At 38.9% G+C, this 17,291-nt stretch overlaps 1 protein-coding gene across 1 annotated transcript in view; it reads right to left on the bottom strand.

The window, feature by feature from the left end:
- DCLK2 (doublecortin like kinase 2) overlaps positions 1 to 17,291 on the bottom strand; it is a gene marked incomplete at its 5' end in the record, with an annotated part of 92,923 nt that overhangs the window by 34,222 nt on the left and 41,410 nt on the right. Inside the window, 4 exons of the mRNA XM_009643663.2 lie at positions 1,695 to 1,789; positions 5,901 to 5,951; positions 7,273 to 7,374; positions 9,717 to 9,819. Coding sequence (XP_009641958.1) covers positions 1,695 to 1,789; positions 5,901 to 5,951; positions 7,273 to 7,374; positions 9,717 to 9,819 — 351 coding nt within the window. The remainder of the gene's footprint in view (positions 1 to 1,694; positions 1,790 to 5,900; positions 5,952 to 7,272; positions 7,375 to 9,716; positions 9,820 to 17,291) is intronic.

Raw genomic sequence — 17,291 nt, 5'->3', positions numbered from 1 at the left:
TTGGAATTTATCCTGAGATTCATCAGATAACTTTCCCTATCTTTAGTTTCAGGAGCACAGCTGGGATCCTCCTACTGAACAGATGCATCCTCATGGGATAAAATAAGAGGTACTCACTACTTCAGTAACACGTCAGGTCTGAGATGATTAATTTGGTTTTGCTTTTTTCTTTGGTCGTATAGAGATGAATTATTTGACACAAAAACACATTAGTATCCAGCATCAATTAAATTCCAAAATGAAAAAGTACAACAGCCTACTTCAGAGAAATTGACGGTGAAGGGGAAAGAGGACATGTCCACTTTACTGAAAATTGCTTGTTACTATCAGAATTATCTCTATCTTAATGGAGCTTTAATCGGCTAAAAGCAGACAGGACAGCATGGGAAAAAGCAAACCAAATTATCTAGTTTCTAAACTTGTAATTTCATTAAACAAAGACAGAAGGGCATTTGTTAAATATAGTGCAGACCAGCTGAGAGCCTCAAGTCCAATGGTTTTGGTGTCCTCTACTGTAAATTCTACAGCAGAGCTGTCCAGACAAATTTTAAGACACACAGTTCTAATTTTCAATGTCAGAACTACTACTGCTCTTGAAAATGCTTTATAGGGGAAAGGCCAATCTATGTTGCTTTGGACAAAGAGAAGCTGTGGGATAGTACAGCTCAACAACATAAAGGCAGAGATCAACACTAAATTGCCCCAATGAACCAAAGAACTAAAAAACCCCATTAGAATTAAACAAATAAATCAAAATCTTCTCTCAGAATTATCACAGGAGCCTGGCAGAAATCAGTGGTGTACTCCTTGCAAAACAGACAAAGACTCAGTAACAATTAGCATGTCAAACCTCAAATCTAAATACTATTCAAATCACGTCCTTTAGCCAGACTCTTAATTGAGAAAACAGTTTTCCACAGAATTATGCAGCCTCTTCACAACTGTTGTGTTCACCAATGGGAGCTATTACTTGATCAGAATAATCAGTGCGAACCATCCAGTGCACTTCCAGAAAGGCTGCGATTGATGATTTCAGAAGAAAACTCTCCTTGAAAGGACAGCTGCACAAATCAGCACTAAGATGCTCAACTGTGCTCCAGACGGTTCCTTTTATTTTACTGAGTGAAAGGCACAGAGCAGCTTCCAAGAACTGTAAAGGCTACCGATTTTTAAGTGGGAGAGGGATAGAATTCTCTTGGTGTAACACAGAGAAAAATCTGCCAGACATCAGGCTGCTCCCAAAGGAACCCCTCACACGCTTTCAGGCAGGAGACTGCATTAAGGGGTGAAACTGTGTGCCATGGATAAAGAAGAGGGTTTCGGATGAAATTCTGGGGAATGCTATAAGACTATACGGTATCCAAAAGAGGATATGACATTTATATAGGCTGAGGGAATATGAATTACTTGGGGGGTTCTGCAGTCCATGAAACAATGGAAAAATTGGAGGGCAAATTGGCATATTCAAGCCACCATCACCCTCTACCTTTCCTAAGCCGAGAGTTCCATCCTGACAACCAAAGACAAAATGCAAAAATCTTACTTCAGATCTCTTCTCCACTTCAAGTCAAAAATCATGCTAGCAAGGCTACCCTATAGAATTATAACTCTATTTTTTTTCTTCTTCAGCATTACTGTAATAAATCATTCAATGAATAACGGAATATAGGACTTTTTATGGTTCTTGCACTTACCTTGAGTCCACGAAAGCTGCCTGGGCTTGTTGGTGAAGAACTGGAGGATTTTGTAGATTTTGGGGTAGATAATTGACTGCTTGGGGTTCCATTAACTGGCCAAAACAATAAAAGCAAACAAATGAAAGAAAAGATGAATAAGAGTCAAAAACCCTAACTTGCTTTTAAACATAACATACCTCTCTGACACATTATCACTCAAGTCTGCATACAAAGACCAAAACAGACTCCTCAGCATTTAGGAATAAATTAGGAATAATATGCTTGCATGCTACACCACTGCACCCCCAAAATTCATGTGGCTGGATATGGGATCAAGAAGACACACGAATATTGCATTGCCATTCTAGAGATTAAAAAGGCCTATTCTTTACTTTGCCATCTTTGGGCAAATAATAGCCACAGCCTCTTTAAGTTATATCACTTATTGTGATAGTACACAGTAAAATATGGAGAAAGTGTTCATAAAGACATTTGACCCTCCATTCTTCTTTTTGGATCAACACCTTAACCTTACTTTCTAGGTAGAATGTTTCACAGAACACAAGATGTTTTTTTCCAAGAAAAACAAACAAACAAGAAGTATGAGCTGTTTAGATGATAAGGAACTTGAGGAGTAGTTCAGAAAAATACCGATTTAGAGGGAAAAAACCACCAACAAGGTAAAAGCTAGAAGGTTATTTCTGAACTTCCAAGAAGTTTAAGTGTCTGTGAAAACATACAATATCCTCCCTCTTGACTTCAAGAGTTCATTCATTTTAAGTCCAGTTTTCCAGAGAGCCCTGATCTGTTATATCTCTGGTGGCCTGAATATAACTTAGATTAATTTCATTATGCGGACAGAATAGCACACTGTTCATTACACCCAAATATGATACAACATTATATGATGCAACATTATTCCCTCTCTAGTTGAACCTCATTTTTCCTGGGAGAGGAAAACGCTAGGTAGAATTTTAAGAGATAAAAAGGTTTCATAGCTGATTCACGGTGAAGAATTATTTTTTCAAAAAGAAAAAAGCAACCCTGGCAAATAGAAACTTAGCCTCAAAGTAAGAAACAGTTACACCTGCACGTATCCTTTATGCATTCAGAGGTCTGTCATGGGTTATGCATCACTTCTTAACCAGCGCTACTGGATTTATTTTACAATTGTCTATTAACATGGTACCCTAACATTCTCCAAGCGTTGAAGATGCCTTCCATGTACTATTTTTACAACCTGGGCAGCCCATCTGCCAGTAGGCCAAGCTGACTGCACTGCAACTTCCACAAATCCCTGTTTTTCACAAAAATCTCCTTCTCTGATTTGTGATGTTAAGGTATAACTAATTACCATCTAGCTACAGAGTAAGCCTATCTTGAAGTCTGATAACTTGGATTTACATTCCCAGATCTATTACAGGACTAAGAACTTAGTCTTTTCTACTAAATGTATGCAGCATGTTTAGGTTATTTTTGTCTTGACTTTAACAAAGGTTGCCTGTAAGAACAATAGGCAAATTATTTAAGCGTCTTTTTAAGAGCCTGAAAGTATTTCAGGAGTATACATCCTTCCTGCAGACTTCTTTTCATCACTTTGTTTTAGGTAACCTTGAAACCTAGCATATCAATGCATCCTTACTTTACAAATAATTTGCAAGTATGATGATGGAAAGGGCTAGTGAATGCTATCTTACTGTTTTCTGCTTCTCGCATACACAATTTGCTCTAGCCATTAGAAAAAATACTGAGCTGTAAAGTTCATGACCAAAAATGAGATACTTTAGTAGAAGAATTTGCTTCCAAATGACTAACTATTACTATAGGAGGAATTTTTTTTTTTATTATTCACAAATTCTTTTTACACAGCTCACAGAAAGGTCACTATTTCCTGAACATGACCATTGAGGCCTCTACTATAAGACAACCTTATCTGTCTCTAAGTTACTACCATCCTTTTAAGCATCAACAGAACCACTAAACTGTACCTGTGAAATTGGCTGGTTAACATAATCTTCTTCCCTCTCATAACTATCTAATGAAAAACATCCCAGCCTACACTGACAGCACTCTAGCTCTTTTCTAATATCTTAGATATGCTTGTTGGACAAGGGAGGTGTTCCGAGCCAGGGGTGTGACTAGATGATGTCCAGAGGTCCCTTCCAACTTTTGTCCTTCTATGATTCTACAACACATGGTACATTCTGCTAAGGAGCCTATCTAAAAGATATAGCTTTGCCAATGTCTTCTGAGATCCACTGTATGTGAGTTGGTGCAAAACTGCAACAACAGTAAAAGCTGGAATTGGCCCTGTGTAGATGTAAAAATTGTGCATCTATAGGGAGTCAGCCAACCACTTGTGCTGGTTTGGGCTGGGACAGAGTTAATTTTCTTCATAGTAGCTTGTACGGGGCTATGTTTTAGATTTTTGTTGGAAACAGTGTTGATAATACAGGGATGTTTTTGTTATTGCTGAGCAGTGCTTACACAGAGTCAAGGCCTTTTCTGCTCCTCACACTGTCCCACCAGCAAGTAGGCTGAGGGTACACAAAAAGTTGGGAGGAGACACAGCTGGGACAGTTGACCTCAACTGACCAGAGGGATATTCCATACCACCTGACGTCATGCTCAGCAATAAAACTAGGGGGAAGGTTGGGGTCATCTAGTCCAACCCCCCTGCAGTAAGCAGGGACACCGCTACCTAGATCAGGTTGCTCAGAGCCTCATCCACCCAACCTGTCCTTGAATGTTTCCAGGGATGGGGCCTCCACTACCTCTCTGGGCAACCCATTCCAGTGTTTCACCACCCTCATGGTAAAGAATTTCTTCCTTATGTCTAGTCTAAACCTACCCTGGTTTAGTTTAAAACCATTACCCCTTGTCCTGTCACAGCTGGCCCTACTGAAAGGCTTTTCCCCATCTTTCCTATAGGCCCCTTTTAGGTACTAAAAGGCCGCAATCAGGTCTCCCCGCAGCCTTCTCTTCTCCAGGCTGAACAAGCCCAACTCTCTTAGCCTGTCCTCATAGGAGAGGTGCTCCAGCCCTTGGATCATTTTTGTAGCCCTCCTCTGGACCCGCTCCAACAATTCCATGTCCTTCTTGTGCTGAGGGCTCCAGAACTGGACGCAGTACTCCAGGTACTCTCTCTGTTATTTTCCTTTTCCTTACAAGTTATTATTATTATTATTTTATTTAAATTCTTAAACTGTTCTTATCTCAACCCATGAGTTTTCTCACTTTTACCCTTTCAATTCTCTTCCCCCATCCCACTGGGGAGTTAAGTGAGTGGGCAGCCATGTGGTGCTTAGTTGCCAGCTGGGGTTAAACCCCAACATTGCTGTTTCAGACAGCAGTATTTTTTATTTTTTTTTTCAACTCAAAAAGCACACAAGTGATCTGCATTCATTTTTGGCACAAACGTGTCCACTGCTATTGATTTCCTGATTATTTAATGTATATGCAAAACTTACATTTCTTATCTATTTTCTAAGTATAAGTTCTTTTGAGGTTTCTTTCAACATGTATAGCAGCCTGAATATACAGAAAAAAATTTTTCTTCTCTGTCATTCTTTAAGTAGTACCTATGAGGCTACAATTCTTTAGCATATTTGAATGTTGAAAACTGAAAAACCTACTAATACCTTTTAAATTGTTAACTTCTAGCATGGCTCAAAGTCTCAATATATTTGCTAGTCAAAATGTATGGTACTTGTTTTAGAGATACCTTCACTTTGAACTGAAGGTTCAAAGAGGTTTCTCGGTGTTCTAGAACTTAGCCTGAAATAGCACAAGAAAACAAAGAAAGGTAAGAAACTGCAAATAAAATGAAAAACTATGACACATGGGTTTGTACTGCTTTTTTCAGCAACTCTTACCCCTGTCTTTTTGTGCTGGCTAAAATTTTCTATTATAATATGCTTTAGAACACAAATACAAATGTATTGCTCCTCAGAATGCTCCTCTACTGGTAGTCAAATTATACTTTTACAAACTTAACTTCGACACCAACAGCAGATGTCCAACAACTATGCAGCATCTTTTATATTATTTCACTCAAACAATCCAGTTCAACAAAAAACCTACACCCATTATGTCTCTGGTTCACTGAATGCAAAACGTGCATTTCAAGCTTGAACATATTCACAAATACAGCAAAAAGAATACAGGTAAATGGAGAGGGAGGAGACACACTAGTGATATACAGCCATAATAGTAATGGCTCACCTGGGGATTTTGCTGAAGAATAAGCACTGGAGTAGTGGCCACCCCTCTTTACTGTACTCATATATTTGACACAAAGGAAAAAGACATTAAGGAAAGAAGTTATTAAACAGCTCTGAACATGCACGAAAGGAAGAAGGGTAAATAAAGATAAGTAAAGACTACATGAGAAAAAATAGCAAGTAAATAGAAGGATAAACGCCAGACACTTTGGACAAATTTTTCAAATTAACCTAACCAAACGGGTGTCCAAGTAGAAACAGCAGCACTGATTTCTAAATACTTTGCATAAAATTCACTGTTCATAGATATCCCATGCGATTTCACTGGAGTTAACAGGATTGCATGAAATGTAGATCAGTTGTGAAACTTGCCCTTCATGTTACATTTTTCTCTGTTGTTACTGCGATTCTTCTTTGAAGCTTTTCAGTTAAATATTCAACCTTTATAAACAGATGATAAATATTCCACTTTGAAAGAACCCAAAGACATAAAATTATTTAAACCAGCATCAATTAAGCAAAACAAATATTGATATGGAAATGAGAATACAGAACATGTTGCAGCTTGAATACACGCACAGGAGCTTACATGTATAGTTACATTCAAAGCAAAGCATCGTGTATTTACATATTCAGTGTTTAATTTCAGGGCTACTTCTCTAGGTATGAGGGGGAAAAATTAATTGAGTTTTATTGTATTTAGAAATTAAATGCAGAGGTAAAAACAAGAAAAAAAACGAAGTTTCTCCCTTCTATTTATTTGCATGAAAGACTCAATAGCTAGAACGTATGGTGTTCAGCCAAACTGCTGGCAAAACCACAATGAACACAATGTTTCTTTGAAATTACAAGAAGCACAATAAGAAGAAAAAAAACCTTCTCTGTTAATGGGCTATAATATTCCAGAACATCTCCTAAAATTACTTGAAACAGCAAAATCCAGTATTTCTGACAACATTGAGCTTATATAGGAGAAAGCTTTCAAATTCAAAACACTTAAGGAAGGGTATACTCTACTTCAATGAACATGAATTTAACCACGTAACAACCCTGTAGTTAAGTCTTCAAGAAAATCAAGTGCTATCCCAAGTGTACAATTAGCACAAATTATTCCAATGCTCATAAACTAAAACTTTTTGTGCCTGTTAATTAAAAAATAGAAACCACATTTCTTCTCAGGATTCAAAAATAAATGCAAATTTTATATTAAATTAGTATTAAATTTATGAGACAAACTGAAAAAACATTTTTTCCCCTCAGGAAAGAAGGCATGGCACTTCTATTTCAGACAGAGCCAACGGTTTTTTCACCCCATTAAACAAATTCTAAATTTCACATATTTTACATGGTTTTCTCTTTCCTAGAAGTAGTACCTGAGGCAGGTGATTTGCTTCGGCGCGAAGGTCCTGGACTTTTGGACCCAGTATGCCTTATGCCAGATGATCGTGAATAAGATGACTTCATGACACGGCATTCTACAAAGCAAGCAGATAGACTTTTGACAACAGTTCAATGTACAGGCTTCCTCCAAACACTACTGTTGCTATTTACTATCCAGAAAATGAATATCAGTATTTTCTAAACATGCTTGACCACCTGAATGAAACAGATTTATAAAAGCAGCTCAGAACTTCAACCTACACACCACACAAACATATTTGAGCTACTCAAATGCTTTATGTAACATTCTGTGTGTAATATTTCTTCATGTTTTGAAGCTGGATTATTACTATAATTCAAGTTTGCACCTGCACACAGCTGAAAGAGTAAAGAAGTCAGCTAGTGCCAAGGCTCTTCTGATAAGTTCTGATAAAAATTCTGCATGCTGTAACAGCAGCTTCATACGGACCAACTGCACAGCAAGCCCCGTTTACTTTCATTGGCAAGAAACTGATGTCCTGACCAATTTTTAAAGAGGAGAAAAGTGTCTCTTGTTTCCAAAAGACAATAGACTACTGCCATTTACCATCAGCTATATATCACTAAATAAAGGACAACCTAAGTGGGAAAGGAATCAATAGGCATACATACATTGACATTTTGGAAACATTTGGAAACGTTTAAATTCCTACAGTTAGCATCCACTGCAAATCATTCCCAATGGAATCATATACATTTCCCCCCTAATTTTGTCCCCATCACTATAATGTCAATGCCATCACTACGATGCCATGTTGCCATTAAAAATACTATGTAGAGCTGCATGCCCTGCCAGTCAAGTCATGTTCCACTCTCTACCTAACCTGGTTTTCTCCATTAAGACCTCCAGAGTTATTAGAGGACACAGGGACCACCAAAGCTGAAGAGATAAAGGGAGAAGAAACCCCCTCCATCACTGGGTTCTCAGAAAGGAAATGAGCCCAATTAGTCTGTGCATGGTGTAATGGGAAAAGCAAACTTACGGCCTTAAAATCTGCAAGGGAAATGATGATTTTGCCCAGACTAGGATTTGCAGTGTGAGTTAATACAACCATGCTCTTCCATTCCTGCATAATAAAATCATATCTTAGCTAGTCTAAAGCAATGTTAAAAAATACCCTTCTTGTCACCTTCACACTAGCTGAATCAACATAATCAGACAGTTCTGGAAAAGTAGCATGCTGGCAGTAACAACAGAATGGGAGCCAGCTGAATCCTCCATCCATCCAAATGTATGGACCAGTGGTTAGATATATACCTGTACTTGATGTAACTGAAGATTTTGTAATGAAATTAATGAGATTTGTAAAAATTAGAAAAACAGCAGGTGCTTTTGCTTTCAGTTACCTGAGAGCGAGGCAACCACAGACACACACTCACACCCCCTTTCATGACCTGAAGCTCTCACATAATCTGGTGATTATTGCCAGGGCAAATTTTCTTTACCACAGATTGATTTATATAGAGACAGAAAAAACACCTGTTAAGATAGGACAAAGGGTAGTGGTTTTAAACTAAAAAAGGGTAGATTCAGACTACATATAAGGACAAATTTTTTTATGATGAGGGTGGTGAAACACTGGAACAGGTTGCCCGGAGAGGTGGCAGATGCCCCCTCCTGGGAAATATTTAAGATCAGGCTGGACGGGGCTCTGAGCAACCTGATCTAGCTGAAGATGTCCCTGCCCATTGCAGGGGGTTGGACTAGATGACCTTTAACGGTCACTTCCAACCCAAACTATTGAATAATTCTATGAACACTGAAAAAAAACCCCACATACACATTATTCGATATTCTAAGCCATTTCTAAACCTCCCTGGTAGAGAAGAGAGCTTCTTCCTTGAACTTACATTATAAATGTTCTCTTTACAGAAAAACAACTTTCGTAAACAAGTTAAATTTGTGATCTGTCAATGGCAGACAGCATGGGCACAAAGTCCCAGTTTGTCTCACCTCCTTCTCCACCCAACACCCCCTGTAACCTCATGATATAAACAGGCTCAACACTTGGTTTATAGCAGACAAGACTGGAATGTGTGAATTGCCTAGCAGGGCAATTCAAGACCTGAAATGAGCATGGTTACATATGAGATTTTTAAAAAATGTCATTAGATCCACAACTGAACCTTTTAAAATTCAGTGCTGTTTCCCATGTAACTTTAGGGACAGGGTCTGTTTTCCAAGAACACAGATCAGGTTTGTTAGTGCATTTTTAACAGACTTACAGAATCCAGATGATGGTTTGGAAAAACTTTTTAATCCATAGGAAAATAAATCCCCATGTATATTTTCCTAAATCACACGACCCTTGAGGATTGAATGGGGCAGGGAAGGGGAGAGGGGAAGAGTTCTCAATGAAGTTGACTATTTCAGTGGGTTTAGGAGGTACAGTCTTACCGCTGTGATCCAACACGAAGTCATCCTGAGCATATCGGTACTTCTCAGGCCCACATGCAATGAAGACATCATCATCTCCAAAGAAGTCCTGCAAGCATGTCACCTTGACAGCAAAATATACAAAGCAAAATAAAAAAAATGCAGTACTTTCAAATACTGAATCTTCAGTTAGTCAGCAACAGTTAATAAGTTTGTGCTTTCCTTTTCACAGTGATACCATAGTGTTCTTTTACAATGACAGAAACACTCCAGTTCTCAAGTACTTTGGCTCTGCCAGTAGTGCAAGAAGCCTCAGGGTCAAGAATGTAAAATATGACTGCCTCTCACCTCCAAAACAACCTTCTCTTACATTTAACACCTGTATTTTTGCCTGTAATTACACATGCATGCTGATGTCTTTGACAAGACCAGCTATAAACACTACTCAAATATCAAAGCTTCTTGTATGCTTACATTAATTACTCATGGGGAAATCTGTCAAGTTAAAATGACTGCATCTACAAATTCATTTTTTATGCTCAGAGACATTTAATTTCCATGTTTTAATGTCCTGTTAAAAAAAAACAACATAATTCCCCCTTTTATTAAAAGGTATTCCATATTCAAGAAAACAAGAAATAGTCCTCCCATGCCCTTTTCAGCTCTGTCTGTTCTTAACTGTCCCAGTAATGATGCTACAATGTATTTCAAGAAGGATGGGAATATCAGAAAGAAAAATGTTTTAGATGTTCTTTAAAAACACAAAACTAAAGACCTTGAAAAAATCTCATTCCTCAAGTCAATAGAAGTCAGCTTGTGAAGGAGCAAGCGACTGCTTTAAAAACCATTAAAATAAAAAATGCCACAAGAAATCCCACTGAACTCTTTCTAACTCCCTGGTAAGAAAAAAAAGCATTTGCAGGTAGCAAGCTATTTTTTAAATGTAAACAGATTAAAATTTTACTGTATAATTGTTTTCCTATTCTTTTTAACATTGCACACCTGTATGGGATCTGGGAATAAAAGCTATGTAGAAGCTAAGAAAGTCAGAATGATTGGGTAAAACCATGTAATTAAAGAGGTAAACCAAAAATCTGCTTTTAGGGAAACTAGCTTCTTTTCCTTCCCAGATACCCGTCAACAGCATTTGTGTCTTTTACCCACTGTGATAATAGTAAACGTTGGCAGAACCACAGGAAGGGGTCTCTACTGCCTGCAGTATCCTGAGAAACACTCAGAATATCAATGACCCTCAGCTCTCTGCAAGAACACCCACACAGGGCTTTCCCCAGCAGCGCAGTTGTCATGGCAGCTAACCCAGGGGGAACAGCCGATGCCCCTACAGCACGATCCTCACTCCAGTGCCACAGGCAGCATCCAGCATTTGTCACTGTGTTATGCAGCCAAAGGACCCCAGCCATCACCAAAATCCTTCTGTTGTTACCTTACCGCTGCAGTGACTATTGGCTCTCATTGACGAGAGATGTTTTCAGCTGTACTTGAAACCGCTGCTTCTAGTTAACCAAAGAGGCAGTAAATTCAAAAAGCTGTATAAATTTAAGAGAAGTTTTGCTAACGTGGGATTTATTCCTCTCGACTTAATAACTCTCTCTCCTAATTAGAGCATTCATCATTCCCACAGATTTCAGGAATCCAGCAACCAACCCAAGCCCTCCACTAGAGGAAAAGCTGTGAGAAAGCTTTCAGGACACTCGCCCCAGTAGCACTGCTGGACACAGGCAGAGATGCTCTGTGAGGCACAAGTTGACGCCCAAAGCCCCCAAACTGGGTGCCATTTCCATGAGCTCTGCCCACCCATCGCTGGGTCATCATGCCCCCCAGTGCCCTTGCAGTGCTGTTTCGAGCACGTTAGAGTCCAATGCTGTGGTTTAGCAGAGCCTAAAATTAATCTCCCTGTTCTGACTCAAAGCCTCCTTAACCCATCCAGTCTAACATCTGAGCTGAGAGTAAGAGAGGAGAGAAATGACAGGTCTTATGTCAGACTCTGGGAAATACACAGGGATGTAACTGCGTGCAGCAGCACCCTTTCTTGTCTGCAGAGCAATTCTACAAAGGAAGGGTCAGATCTGTGCACAAAAGAGGACAGCAGTACCCTTAGAAATGCATCTTAAAATCTTTTGTAAGATTGCTATTGGGAAGGGGAATAAAGAACTTTAACAAAGGTATTCATTTCCATAGGTGCTTTCCCACATGCTCATGTATGCACAGTTTCCCTAGGCAAGAATACACAGGAGTAATCATGAGTACCAGTGATCAGATAAACTGCTGGAGGTGGAGCAATGGCACCTCCATCCTGGAGCTCAGGCTGAGCTCACACACTGGGTACCCGATCTCTGTGACTTCGCCTTACTGTAAAAGATACTGAACTACACTTGTAACTGGGAGCCAGATAAATGCAAGTATGAGGAAGATTTACAGAGATGCTTGCTATATTCCAGCAGTGAACACCAAAGTCCTCCTCCCTACAATTGGTCCAGACTGGCTACACATAAAATATATAAGAAGAAAAAAAAAAAATATTGAAAAGTATGTATTCAAGAAGGAATAAAGATCTGCTAGAACTTACCAATCCCAAACAACCACACATTATGAGGTGAGGTAAGTATTTTTAAAACCAAGTTCATGGAAATCTTCTATTTTCCTAAAAGTACAATTTAATGGTTATTTTTCTAGGCCTTTATCACAATAAAGTCAAAGGAACAGCTCCCAAGGTGCAAACAGATGCTAAAATAAACAGTCCTACAGAATTAATGTATATGCGTATATTAATGATAAAAGTTTTTTACTTGCTTAGTGTGCAAAAACTATTAAGGGATGGCTGAAATGATTAATCATTTGCATGGGATTCTGCATGCTGCAGGTCCATTGTAGTCTAACTTGTAAATCACACAATTCTGCTCCAAAGAATATCTGTACTTAGATCATATAGCAATTTTTTAGAGCTTTGAGCAGGATTCAAACAGTTTAGAAATTTAAACAAAAAAAAATCTGTGAACACTTACTGATTTTTTTTCTTTTAGAGTTTCATTAGCAGTAGAACTTGGGCATATGGATAGCATGTCAGTCATTCCAGTAAGTTAGGGGTCAAAATTTGGTTTGCCAAACTAGTGCACGACAAACGCTGCTTCTCTACACTCTGGTCTTACCCATTCTTTGTTTTGCTGCACTTGATGCTAAAAGAACTGTTCTGTCCTTCAAAATATTTCCCAAAATGCCCTTCAAATGAAGATGGTATTAGCAAAACTGCATATAAGTGTACCATAGCAAACATAGTCAAATATATAGTCATTCATTCGACTAACAACTCTCTTGGTAGTCCTAATGCTGTGAGCTTCTACGTATGAAGTTGAAAACGTGAAAAGCTTTAAACACCTTGAAGAGGTTAAGCACCGAAATGAGATCTGATTTTCAGTAGTGTCGAGAGCTTTCTAAAAATTACAGCCATTAGGTCATCTCTGAGGTTCAGATCTCGCCAGTTCCTAGTTTACACCCACAAAAGCTCTATACGAGTACTTAGAATGCATGCTTTCCACCAGTGGCCTTGCAGTAAAGTTCAATCAGAACATCTCTCTCCAGTCTGTGGCTTTAATTACCACAGATAATGCTCTTTTAAAATAACAAGATGAATGTGATTTGCTTGTCCACAGGGAAAAAAAAAAAAAAAAATCTATTTTAAATCTGTTTTGTTTTTTTTTTTTTTTATGGAAGGCATATACAGAGCTCTACAAGCAAGTTTTGTAGGGTTTATCATTATAGCCAACACTACAAAGGCTTAGATCAAAGGAGTTTCACGCTTCCTTGAATTCTTTTTTTCCCCTACATAGAAAAGTTAAATATGTTTTGAAAAACTGCTTTAGGAACACTGTAGAAAAATGTTATCTTGTTAACTCTGGATGTTTCAATTAACATGTTTAAAATGAGCTAAACCCTGTTTATTTCTAAATACAACACCCTTTCCTAGCCAAACATTGCCTATGTTCTGCTGGTAACTCCACTGCCTTCCCTTTATTTAGAACAAAAAGTGACTGATTGGGGCTCCTCTGACAAATCAGACCGCTATCAGGTCCTCTTGTTGCACTCCTTTTGTTCAAAATATGTCACTATACACAGCAGAGTAGTGCATATTTGGATAGGACTGGATTGGACTTGTACTTAGTCCTTTAAAAATACTTCTAATGGCTTAGAATTACAAGCAGGAATACAAGGGAATAGGGAAAAACTGGAAGTCAACATTACATTTTCTTTTTTAGTAGGGTCACCACAGCATCATTGTGTGTTTGTTTCAACAGAATCCATTCACATGCATTCTCACCATAGCTTTCTGAGACTCTGGGCACCACTGCTTCCTGATGGGCTCAAAAAGGCTGTGCTCACCATGAGACTGAAGATCAAAGGACAACATAATTCAAGCGGCAGCACCAGGAGAATTAAATTGTAATTGGCTTCAATTGCAAGAAACCCAAACAAGTATGCAAGAGGCTCAATGATCCAATGTTTCAAAACTTGAATTGCTTTTTACAAAAAAAAGCAGTCTTTTCTCATAAAAATCCACCACCGCAATTGAAGAAATCTGGGGACACTGAACTGTCCTGGTTTTGGTTGGGATAGAGTTAATTTTCTTCATAGTAGCTAGCATAGTGCTGTGTTTTGGATTTAGTACTACAAGAATGTTGATAACGCATGTTTTAGTTGTTGCCAAGTAGTGCTCAGACTACTCAAGGACTTTTTGAGCTTCTCCTGGCTCAGCCAGGTGCATAACAAGCTGGGAGGGAACACAGCTTGGACAGCTAACCCAAACTGACCAACGAGCTATTCCATACCATATCACGTCATGCTCAGGAGGGTTAGTTGGTCGGTCGGTTGCGGGGAGAGTGATCGCGGCTTAGGGACTGATCGCGGCTCGGGACGGGCTGGGCATCGGTCAGCGGGTGGTGAGCAATTGCATTGTGCATCATTCATTTTGTATATTCTGTATATTCTCTTACCATTCTCATTATTACTATTATTATTATTTTCTCTTATTAAACTGTCTTTATCTCAGCCCACAGCTCTAACTTTTTTTTCCTTCCTGATTCTCTCCCCCATCCCACTGAGGGAGGGGGAAATGAGCGAGCAGCTGCATGGTGCTTAGTTGCCAGCCGGGTTAAACCACGACACACTGAATGGATGAAGTTTTTCGAAAAACACAAAGAGTTTTCTAACAGAGGTACCAATTATTAAATATGCCCTATGTCACGGAAGTGGCGTTACTAACAGACCATTGAAAGACCATTAATGGTAGAAGCACTTCAAAAGCACACAGCTGAAAGCACAAAAATGTTTACAAGCAGAAAATATGAAGCACGAACTCACAGGAATGGGCAAAAATACAAGTCAAAATGTGAAAACAGGGTGTTGAAAAGGAAGGGAGAGAAACACATCTATTTGAAAAATCCATTTCCTGATCCCTTGCTGTCTACTGTCCTCAGTGTTTTAATGTCACATACACCCATCATATTTACCTTTTAAAACAGGTTTATATTTCTGACAAACATTTATAACCACAGAAGTTTGGTCTTTCCAAAGAAATACTTCTTCAGTCAGATCAAGCTGCTGCACTAGAATATACAAATTGTGTTTGACACAGAAATCCCTTTCCCATTACCATCACACACGCCTAAAAATGTAATTTACACCAACTCCCACTTCCACTTCTGAATCTAACAAGCAGAAGATACATTCCCACCAGAATAAACATGAGTAATAACGAATCTTTTATAAACAGAATTCAACAGGTAGTTAATAATTGTCCTTTATGATGAAGTTACAGTTAAAAAAAGGAATGATATACATGAACCTTTATGCACAAGATATTTGTCCTCCAACCTCCAGAGGAAAAAAAGGTGCTAAAAAAATTGAGACTAACACCATGGAGGTTTTGTAAACACCTGAAAAATTACTAAAAGAATTCAGTTCCTCTCAAATCTTTAGTGCTAAAGAGAGTGCTGTAACCGTATATCAACACCCTCCAGCCAGGAGCTCACTGGATAAATTGTATTTATTCCAGCTCTACAAATATGCTTCATTCTAAATGTGGAAGGAAGAGCTGCAAAGGCAAATAGTTTGGCTCAAATTAGTATGGCTGATTCAACAGAAGCAAGCAGCAACGGGACTGTACAGTTTAAGTCTGAAGAGCCACACCCTGTGCATGGGGAAAGCTGCTCCGGATGACAAATTCTCTACATCAGCTGAAAATGGAACTAAAACATCAAAACTGTAAAAGATATGCAAGATTATTTGTATTTGTTTTAACAATGGAAGAAATATTTATATCTACTGACTTCAAGAAAACAGGATGTGGTGTAAATATTTTAAAAAGGAAGCACAAAACATACAAGGCTAAAGGAAAACTAGGAAAACTGGCATGCACAGCAACAGCTGGGTTTGTGTTTTCAGCTCAGCAGTAGGGACAGGCACGTAAGGCTGAAATTGTTAAAGAAAAGCAGCGGCTTTTTTCCATGAATTGCTGAAAAAAAATGCAAATAATTTGTTACACGTCAGCATGACAAATCTAGATACAACCTCCCTGCTACCGCCTTCGGTGTGACGGGTCTCCTCATTTCTGCCGGGAAACACTACTCGTCTCTGACTGGGACAGATCACAGCTATGCCGTCCTGACAGTTTTGCCCTTTGCCTCTTGCAGCAACCTTTGTTTCTGAGTAAGCAAAATGTTTGTCTATTTGCCAATCACATCATATTTGTAATCATCATTTTTGTTTCCCCTTTTCAAACAAAGTTAGCACTGCCACTTGCTTTTCACCCCCATGCGGTCTCATGAACATTCCTGCAGTGTTTTGGAAGCTGTCAGGCTTACAGTCCAAGGGTTTATGCATGACCTAAAGCACAAAAGGCAGGGAAAGCGCTCCTGCAGAAACAGGTCAGTTGTCTGTTTTCTATTTCAGTTCCAGTACCAACAGGGGCAAACTTAACTTTCAAAAGGAAGAGTTTCCTCTGGGCAGCCTCAGGAACTCAAAAAGGAAGGTGAAAAGGGCATTCCCACCCTTTCCTACTAAGAACTGTGATTTTAACACAGGTTTTCCTACCTTGGAACTCCCCCTTGGTCTCTGCACTTTCACAGAAAAACTTGACCAAGGGAAAGGGGGTGCATGTGTTTAACTGATATTCTTAACTAAGCCATCAATACCCTTCATGACTAAAACCCAGAGCAGCACAAAAGAGGTTCAATAGTAACTTAAGGCAGCTATTTGCCTCGTCATACTGAGTCACATTTCCTGACATGTCTTCCGTGACCAGCAAGAAGATAGCCAGATGGGTCGCTAGAGTATACCTGGGAAGTAGAAATACAGAGAAAAGTCAAACCAATGAGCCTCTGACATGTCCTTTAAAAAATACTGTAATTGCCAGGATTCTTTTTTTAATTAACAACCTATTCATTTTGTAGAAATGATAAAGTGTTGAAGGCAACTATGCTATCTGATTTGGAAGCAGGCAAAAAAGAAACTGTTCAAGAGCCAGGCAAGTATGGAAGCCCACAATGTACACAAGAACAGCAACAAAACCACTGCTATGTCAGA

This window comes from Egretta garzetta, unplaced genomic scaffold (assembly GCF_000687185.1).
Source record: "Egretta garzetta isolate BGI_Z169 unplaced genomic scaffold, ASM68718v1 scaffold258, whole genome shotgun sequence".
In the NCBI taxonomy this organism is placed as follows: Eukaryota; Metazoa; Chordata; class Aves; order Pelecaniformes; family Ardeidae; genus Egretta; species Egretta garzetta.
The sequence above is the reverse complement of the archived record's forward strand: the minus strand, read 5'-3'. Positions and strand labels throughout refer to the sequence as shown.